The 10,287-nt window shown below is 34.4% G+C and overlaps 2 protein-coding genes across 3 annotated transcripts in view; one reads left to right on the top strand and one right to left on the bottom strand.

Moving 5' to 3' along the window:
• The window catches only part of LOC144434925 (arsenite methyltransferase-like), a 320,525-nt gene that overhangs the window by 305,537 nt on the left and 4,701 nt on the right, over window positions 1-10,287 (bottom strand). The window lies entirely within an intron of this gene.
• Window positions 1-10,287, top strand: part of LOC144434924 (dynein axonemal heavy chain 3-like) — a 64,018-nt gene that overhangs the window by 8,822 nt on the left and 44,909 nt on the right. For both annotated transcript variants that reach the window (XM_078123445.1, XM_078123447.1), the window contains exons 4-14: window positions 149-320; window positions 850-985; window positions 2,461-2,650; window positions 2,907-3,102; window positions 4,370-4,495; window positions 4,968-5,163; window positions 5,761-5,940; window positions 6,454-6,590; window positions 7,208-7,492; window positions 7,928-8,112; window positions 8,392-8,582. In XM_078123445.1, coding sequence (XP_077979571.1) covers window positions 149-320; window positions 850-985; window positions 2,461-2,650; window positions 2,907-3,102; window positions 4,370-4,495; window positions 4,968-5,163; window positions 5,761-5,940; window positions 6,454-6,590; window positions 7,208-7,492; window positions 7,928-8,112; window positions 8,392-8,582 — 1,994 coding nt within the window. The remainder of the gene's footprint in view (window positions 1-148; window positions 321-849; window positions 986-2,460; window positions 2,651-2,906; window positions 3,103-4,369; window positions 4,496-4,967; window positions 5,164-5,760; window positions 5,941-6,453; window positions 6,591-7,207; window positions 7,493-7,927; window positions 8,113-8,391; window positions 8,583-10,287) is intronic.

The following is a 10,287-nucleotide window of genomic DNA, read 5'->3' on the forward strand; positions in this document are numbered from 1 at the left end:
CATGAATTAATGTACAATGTGCCAGGAGCATATCTTTGATGCTGAATATGAAGATTTAGAAAAGTTGTAATTCCAGTTGATACATACAAAATCAATCGTTTAAGAAAGAAAAGTGAAAATTACAATGCCTTAATTTACTAAATCACAGCTAATAGATTTTCTCCACGGTCACCACCACCTAAATTGTCCCCACGTAATGGTATCAATGGTACATTTAATGGAACACATGCCATTGAAGGCATGTCAGAACCAACTACAAAGAAACTGCCAGGTTTGGGACAGAAAGCAAAAACCTTTATGGGTAGACCTAAACAGAATGGGTAAGTACAGGTTGTGGGTTGTTTTCACGATTTCTGTGATTTGTTATATATAGAGAGATATATGAAATTACATGTAAAAGTCAAACTGAAATCTAGCATGACCTAAAAATCTTACCTGATTTCATAACACGTGATAACATGGTGTTTGCCAAAATCCCAGCTTGACAATTTTGGAAGTGGCTTCTTCAAGTAGACAGATCGTAGATTGCAAATCTCCACCTGTAGTTGCGCTAACTCAGCTGTTCATTCATTTATCCATTGCTCATGAATAATCTACACCAGTCAGATTGCTACAAAGTCAACCAGTCACCTTTTTTCTTGGGGGAAAAAAAATGAAATCTATGACATCTAAGTTTTAACTTTCCCAGTCTACATGTAGTAGTGCCATCAAAAATAATAGACTGAGAGTGTAAATATGGTATCAAATTCCATCACACTGTACTTGAATCTTACAAATTGCATAGCATAATCACGTTGAAGACAGAACCTCAGATGATAATTACACGTACATTAATATTCTGATTATCAGGGTGGATGATATGAGCTGGAAAACAGAGCTACCTCCAAGCCGTCCAATGACTCCTGTAGAACAGTTAGATATTATGTTGGATGAAGAAAGAGTTGAGAATGAAAGTGTAGGACTTCCATCAGAAAGAGATATGGAGGTAAGATATTGTTCTGTTATATATTGAACATAACAATACTGTACAACCCTCTATTGTATTGCAGGGTACATTGAAATTCACTCAACCACAAGCTAATGTTCCTGAACTAAGTGACATTGAGATAGGTTTTCTAGTTCAAGGTTGTAAAGGACATGTTATTATTAAATCTTGCCTTTCATCAAAGGTCTCACAGTGGCTTGCCTGTATTTGACATTAGTTTATTAAGCAAACAAACTTTTTATCCCATAGTGAGAAATCAGGATGAAATTTAATATGCCTTTCAAATTGGTGCCACCAATTTTTAAAGTAAAAGCCATATGACGCTTTAACTGTTGATTCAGCTTGTCACATGTCACATGTTCAGATAAAGGAAATCACTTACTAAATTATCATTAACTATGTAAGACGTGTGTTCCACAGAATTATAGAGTTGTGCATTTCCAGGTGTTTGATGATTGGAGAGTGTATACTAACCCATATGTTGTTAATCTTAAATAACAATGTAATTGCTATGTAGAGGTTCCATACATGATATATTTGTGAATGTCTACACCAAATTATGATTATAGATTCGACATTGTGTATGCACAAGATGCTTTCAGATAGGTCTACGATGGAATAAACTACTCTACATAAGAAGAGAGGTACAAAATTAGTGTGTGACTGTTGAGGTTACACTCCACCCCCCAAATCCACCCTGAACCTTATGTCAAACAACCCTTAAGTTTTAACACCATCCTGTCCACTGAAGATATAAATGTGAACACACTTTCCTGTGGACACCAGCATGTGATTTAGAGTCACATTCTTATTGTCACTCACTGTGATGCAGAATGAAACCTCACAAAACACAAGCATGTCCCTCCCCCATTGATAGTATGTGATCTTACAGGCAGCATGAAGATGAGTGCATTTTGTGTGAATGAAAGATAGGTCTTAGATCACATGTTGGCTTTTTATACAGTCTGGCAGTTTTGACAACGGCATGTTGCATGTACTGGAAGTAGAAGTGTTCAAACTGCACTGGAAACCTTGTCTGGACAAACACTCTGTCAACTTCCATTCATTTATTTCTAGTACAATGTATGATGACAGCATGGCGATGTTATATCAGTATGCTGTGTAGATAACTAAGATAAGAAATTGCAACCTTTGTTGATAATCTAACAAAATAGAACAAAACCACTGCAAATACTCTTAAATGTAATGTTCATTAACATTTATAAAAGCAATGCAACCCAAATTAACATTCAAAACTGAATCTATGGGTCATGTTGAAAAAAAGTTTGTACATGAAATTTGTGTCCTTGTTCCAAAAGATTTGTAATAGTGAGGTTTTTATCTACATTTTGTATACAAATTTACTGTGTATACTGTGTACAAATACACAGTGTCTGGATTGACATTTGTCCATCATGTAAAAGACAAGTAAACAAACAAACTAACAATCACTGTGTTTTGGTTCTTTATGACAGCGTTACCATTACTACATCACTAAAGGTGTGAATGCTACTATGTTGGCACCACAACCACTGGACATGATGCCTCACATCAAAGACAGATTATCACAGAAAATCAAAGAGGATCCTGATTTGGACTATATGCAGAAAGATCTGGTTGAAGAAGTCAACGAAGACTTTGATTTCAGTCTCCGTAAATCTATAGGTATGGTTTTATTTAACTGACTTTATGCACCACTGGTTACACTCCAAGTTATGTCATCTTGATGGATAGTAGTGTTAAGTTAAAGATGAAATGTCTTTTTTGTGGTCAAAACTGGCCATGATAATTATCCATCTATAGAAATTGAAAGCTGGTTGTTCATCATGATAACATTCAGACAAGTTTTTAGTAATGTATATGTATATCACAAGATGGTTAATTATCTCTAATGTCTATTCGTTTGTTTGCCTGTATACAGTTGATTACATTCTGAAAGATCCTGATGAAAAGAAAAGACTTCACATTGACTGGATTCCAAGATCTTTCCCCAAGAGAACGATCCGTGCACCTGTACCGTGGCATCATAGTTATGGAGAGAGTCAACACTTCAATGAAGGTCACCTCTTTACCACAAATCCAATTATGTTAGAACTACAGAATCTATGGCATGACAAGTAAGTTGGTTATAAGCTGTCTTAAAATGTGCCTCTGAAATAAACCGTTTAAACTTTTGCTGTTATGTTGTTCAAGAAAACATCAACCCATTCTCAGTTAAAGTCAAGAAAAAAAACCAGGGGTTACCATAGAAATATTCTAATTCGAAGTCAAAATGTTACAAAAATTAAGCATTTTCAGAATCCAATATGGCCGCCAATAATACTGTGTGAACATTGATGGATAAATAGAAGAGATTGTCAATTTCCTTGAATATGAGATGGGGAACCCCCATATTTCTTTTTTTATTTACAAAAGAATCAGAAGCGAGTTTCCATGTGGCAACATTTGGAGAGATTTTAATGACTTTGACTTTTAGTGAAATTCATCCCCAAGGCGCAATCTACATTAATTGTGTTATTAAGTTTTTAATACCATTCACCAATGATGTCTTAAATACATTGTAATTTCTGTAGAGATTCACGTCAGAACAATTGCCAATCAATAATGTCGTCATGTTGTTTGAGATTGTAGGGTCATAAATTGATAGATTTGGTAATCAATGTTGAAGGACTCTAACCAATCATCAATAACAAAGTGTATTGTTGCCTTTCATAGCTAATCAAGTCAATGACTCACAAATGTGCAGAATTCTGTAAAATTTTATGTAGCAGTTATTATTTTGCTTACATACCAAAAAAGATTGTACTATAAAAGTGGCGTAATAATAATGATGACAGTGCAACTATAGCTCTATGAAAACAGTACTCGGTGACCATTGTAAGTGGTGTAATAAGGATGACAGTGCAATTGTAGCCCTATGAAAACAATACTCAAAAGTGACAAAGCTGTAGAAGAAATAATAAACCATATAAATCGCACACATAGAAAGCAGACGTACACAGACCCACATACACAGACCCACATACATACATACATACATACATACATACATACATACATACATACATACATACATACATACATACATACACACACACACACACACACACACACACACACACATACATACATACATACATACATACATACATACATACATACAAAGACACTCACATACACACAAACACACATACACACATACACACACACAAAGTGTCATTCGTTCAAGATTAAAGTTGTGTTTTTGTCAAATTTTTTGAAAGAACTATTCATTGAGTTAATCAACGGTAATCTTTCAGCTATTCTTATATTACATGTAAATCTTGGTCACAAAACAATAAATTCCTCAATAAAACCTCAAATACCAATTTTCTCTATTCACAGATTTAGTCAACTTAGGTTTGTGTGCCTAGAAGACTTGATGTCAGCAGAACTGCCCCTACTACCCAATGAATTTGAAGAGTTGGTGAAAAGACACTGCAGAGAAGCACACAATGTACTTAGAACAAGGTATACATACCATGGTTCTCTCAAAATATGAAAAATAAATGAAAGCAATCATTTATAGAAAGTGCCAGTCACGGCAATAGTCTAATGCCATAGAAAATGTAGATAATGAGATAGTCTGTGAGATACTGTGTAATGCTTGGTAGATGTGGGTTTGGTCGTTGGTGGCGCTCTTTCATTGTGTGCAAAAATGTACTTTATCACAGTCAGTTGGAATAGAAAGTAAAGCAATCATGCCAACAACTCTCTCTTGTCATTTTGATCCAGACTCTATGCAGCATATATTTGAACATCATCATGTAACAGAAATCAGTGTCACATGGCTATTTCAGCAGACAACTTTTAAGTATTTCATAATCTTATATTTCTGTGTTGTGAATATTTTAGATACTGAATAGTATGGTATATTCAAAAAGCATAAGTTTTTAAAGCATATTACACAAAAAGTCATGATAATTTCTTTTCTTTTTTTCAGTTGGATACCAAGCTGTGCACAGTTGTTCGTATCTTTGAAAGATTTGTGGGCACACTTAGTTCCACAGATAGAGACAGATTCCACTCACAGAGTTCAGGAATTCTTTGCCTGTGTGGCTTCATTGATGTCTATACAGCTGAGAGGAATGGTTATCAACTCCCTGGCAGACTTCCTCACATTTTTTGAAATTCACAAGGTATCTAATGTTACACACACACTCTAAACTCATTTAGTTGTTGTATAATACACTACCGACATAAATAACCCGTTCTTGTGATGATTTTACTCCATCTCAAAATTCATTTATGTTTTTACTACCTGGAGCATGAAAGCTTGTGTGGAGTATCAGCTTTATAATTAATGAGATTAATGGTAACCACAAGTGTGCCCTCTCAGCTAATTTGATGTGTCCGTGACACACAGGAATTTCTTGCGATGCTCTGAAATTTCCTCTTCTCCAAGAGCCAGTCAACTATTCTCAAACTATACTCCAACTTACTCTCACTTAAGAAAACCAGTTTTTATCAATTTGACCCACAACAAACATTACAATTTTAGGACTTTTGTTAGAGGGCTCACTAGCAAACCACTATTGGTAGTTATGGTAATTCATGCACAGTTATGTCAATTTTTTTACCTTCACGGTGTCATCTAGTGATATAGCAAAAAAAAAAAATTGTGTTTTTTTGTATGTAATTGTAATGGTTGTTGTTGTTGTTGTTGTTGTTGTTGATGTTGTTGTTGTTACTGCAACTAATTTAACATTGTACATGTTCTGTCATTGACACGATAGGAAGGCAATGATTTTGGTGAAGAATACGATGAATTACAGTACAACATGGCCCAAGTGATGATTATCAAACTAAAAGTAGAAGAACCAAAGATAGTGTTTGATCCACCATTCAGGGAGTGTAGAGATATCATACTAAGATGTTTCTCTGAAATCATTGCCAGTGCTGAGGGACTTCCAAGGGTAAGTTTGTATGCATGCTTTCACCTCTCTCCATTTTTGTAGGGGATTAATGTCTTGTGTTGATTTAGTAACCTTCCCCAGTGTATTTTGGTAAGGTTTGGAATCTCACTATTAAAAAGAAGGGGATCTGGTAAAAATAGCAGAAATTGTCATACTCTATACCATAATTTTGTGTGGGAACCCATGTATAATACATGGAAACTCAGGTGGATTTTACCTACATATTTTCAGTAATAAAAACACTTCCAAAAAAGCAAATGATTCAAGGAAAACAATGATTTAGATCAAATGCATTATACATGACATAATATTGGTAAAAGTTTCAGTTAATGACACTTAAAGTTTTGTGATAATACCAAAATACTATCAGATAGACTTCACAGTTGTATTCATATGAACTAATCTTACAACTGTAATTTCATTAGTAACTAACATTCAGTTAAAATTGCTGAGCAACAGAACTTTGTAATGTAAGAAAAGTAGGGGTAATAACATGCTTGTTTTGTTGTACAGGTTGAATGCGATATCTTCCCAGACATGAGAGGTCAAAGGTTGGTCCTTAGAGCAGTCAAAATTGATGAACAACTAGTGACTAACTTTATTGACCAAGCCATGGAGATATTCAAGTTAAACACTGTAGGACCTACTAGGTAAGTAGGATTCTGAAAGTAACAGTGAACAGAAATCGATGAGTAATATTTTGGAAGATTAATACAGGAATTTTTCCCAAACTGAAGACAAAATTTTGGGAGCGAAAATATCCCAATAGGAATAAGAGCCATAAGAACAGTTCCATTTCTGCATCTTTCCTTTAAACTATCCAGACACTGTCTGATATCTGATGGATATCTGACAGGAAAGAAAAAAAAATCCTTAAGTTCAGTTCTGTTGCAGTATAGATATTGTAGTGAATTGTAAAGGTTATAACACACAGGCAGTTCAATTCTGTAAACAGCATTGAACTTTCAGTCTGACCCAGTCAACAATCCTTACCAGAATGACAAATTCCATAGTTGCAGCTGACCACTAGGTGTGGTATGATCCACTGAGTATAGATGTTGGAGCTTGCTTGTAGGAGTTAGATTGTAGAACTTACGATCTTGAAGTTTTTGAATTACAAGATTTTGAGCTAATGTAGTTAAAAATAGGTATGGATTTCAGTATTTTGAAATATTACATTATTTTTAACAAGCCTGTTTTAAATATGTTCTCATCGTTTTATATATACAAAGGTACGTACTTACACTTACAAATATTTTCTCAACAGATACCTGAATACTTACAAACGATACCATGAATTGCTCAACAACAAGGCAGAGCAAGATGTGACAGCATTCCTAAAAGAGAAGCACTCATTGCTAGCCTTCCGTACCAAGATAGATGGGTACCATTCACTGAAAGAAGAGATAGCACTGCTTAGAATCACAGTCCCTCTTAGTATGTTCTGTTTGGACTGTGTGCAGTTAAATGTGGATCTTTGTAACCGTTCACAGAAACTCAAAGACAGACTGGTTGCCTTTGAAGTAGAGGAGAACAGAAAACTCAACAAAGAGTGAGTCATTGTCATTTTTGCAGTCCTCATAAAAACTCTGGATTGTTGTACATTGCTGTACAGCTGTGTTCAACAGAAAGAGATGTCAATTTCAAATTGGTAAAACAGAAGGCTGGGTGTGCCTATATAACAGGCCACTTCCATAGATATATAATATACATAATGTCATTCCATAACTGTTACTCACTTTCCTCGGCTTGAAAGAAAACAATAAGAATATGTTACTGTTTTCTGATAACTGAAAACCCAAAACTATTACGTCATTTGTCGTACAAGAAATGTAAAGTACCACAATAAGATTTAGCATTTATTTCCGTATTGTGATTGTGTATTTTATACACAATGGTAACATTTTTTGACATCTCCACTTGTATTTGTGATCAGTCATCCAATCTTCTACATTCTATTAAATTGTCTCTTTTCTCACCTTTGTAGTATATGTCGTCGTTATGATGAAATCTCTGACAAAGTCAGTGAAACTCCAGAAACCACAGAGGAAGTGGTCAATTTAGCTGAATATCTGCGACAAGCACAAGATGTGTTGGTGTTCAAACTAAAAGATGAGATTGAAGAAGCTGCCAGTAGACTGGATTTCCTACTAGACTATGCCAATCTACCCTGTAAGTAAAACAGATTCACTGACAAATGTATCTAAACTTTGTAAGATTATCCAGTGGGTCTGACTTTGCAGAAGTCCAACTGTACATTTCAAAGATACTTGTTGACCACCACTGACCATTGTGCTATCAACAAGTTAGTCATTACTTCCATGACCTGTCACTAATACTGGTAGTAATCTCTGAAAACTTGCGTATGTAAAACTTATGAATAACAGTGTTTATAAAGACAACTCCATTACACTGGTTCTGATTACTATGTTCTCTTTTCATTCTGTACAGTTGAGGATATCAAACTGAACAGCACAGTCTTCCATTGGCCTGACCATATCCAGACAGTCTTTGAGTTGGCCAAGAACAGACTTACTAACAGAAAAGAAGCAGCTGAAGAAGAAGTACGCAAGAAAGTTGAAAACTTTGAAGCCAAACTACAGGAATACAGTAAAGAAGTTGACTCCTTTAGAAAGAAAGAAGTAAGTAGGATATTTGAAATAATAACTAAACATCTTTCATGACAAAAAATTGTATTTTGTGCATTTTTACAAGTAAAACGGATATTACTGATAGTCACAATGTCATTTTATTAACTGCTTATGTAGGTGTCTAAATTGGGTCGAACTTTACGACATGGACAGTAGTGAATTATGCAGATATGGCAGATTTGACTGCCATAGTGTTGTGTATTTCGCGTTACCATAGTAAACTGAAGATGAAAGTAAAAGAATCAACTATTGTGTCATATGACCTACTATGAAGTATACATATGATAGTATATAATGTAACTAATGGCAGATGACAGAAACCCACAAAAAACAACTCGTCGGTGCATTTCACAATTGTATGACACAGCAAAACAGTTTACAGTATGCAGTACATGTAGCTTGTATTATAACATATAAGAAACACTATTGGGACTCATTCAAACAGGAAATGCTGTGAATTGCTTTCTTCCAACATATGCAAAACTATCACACTCAAAATCTTACAGTAAGGGGTAAAAAGACAAATTATGAAACACCATATCATCAAACCACAAGTTTTTTTTTCAATGTGCATCTCTTGTCTTATGGCTAATCAATATTTTTTGGCAGAAATCTCTCCGATACATTGTAAGTGACAACATTGAACTGTGAAGATCAAACCCAATTATTTGCATGTTATCTTACCATCTCTACATAGTATTGACTCTGCAGTTTGATGAAGTTGTGTTTGCCTTGCAATTGTTAGATCATTTGTTTTGCATGGGGTGTTAACTTTACCCATTTGATTGCCAATACCCTGTACAAACACGAGTTCCATCAATGTAGACTTCATCAAACCATACCCTTTCCATTGTATACAGAATTGAGCATGGTACAGATGTTTGATGTTTGTATGCTGTTTGCTGTTTTTACATTCTGCAGTGACGAAAGAAAATTTGTCAGTTTATACTTTTCGTATTGATGTACAGCATAAATGAAGTTTATTTCTTTCCCTAGCCTGCAACTATTTTATAAATTATTTTAAATATATTCAAAAACTTTGTGTAAATTCATCATGTCCATTACAAAGAAAGCTAGCCAATCAGATGCAGTTTCTCAATAACCAATCAGAGACATTTATCTCAGTAGCCAATCAGATTCATTCCTGTCCAACGATAGCCAATTGGGGAATTGCTTTACTAAAGCTTCAACCAATCAGTGTCAAAGGAAGCCAATAGCTGTGTAACCATTCCTAACTGTCCTTTATTTAAAATTTTGTCTTTTCTATGTCTTCAAATATGATTGTCTACTGATAAGCTGTATAAATTTACAAAAAAAAGAGAGTAAAAGTAAAATATTATGTTGTGTTATGTATTGAGTTATATCTTTGAATAATTGATAATTAACTCTCTTATATGTGATAATTTATTAATTAATGTGATTATTTTTTCATCACTTTTAATCAATCAATCAATCAATCAATTATTATCAATTGATAGCCAAGAGTAAGTAATGTAGTTTGTGTATCTTGTCTATATTTGCTGTTCAAGATATTTAATTGACTCCAACTGTATAGTTTACCTTGCCAAATATATTTACTCTGAACTTTCTCTCTGCTCTCAAGTAACTTTTTTTCTGTTGAAAGCTTTGTGTGAATCTGTCTATACTACAAAGAAACTGACAACGAGAGATATCTTTTCAATGTTTTAATACTGCA

Source organism: Glandiceps talaboti, chromosome 5 (assembly GCF_964340395.1).
Source record: "Glandiceps talaboti chromosome 5, keGlaTala1.1, whole genome shotgun sequence".
NCBI classification, from domain to species: domain Eukaryota; kingdom Metazoa; phylum Hemichordata; class Enteropneusta; family Spengelidae; genus Glandiceps; species Glandiceps talaboti.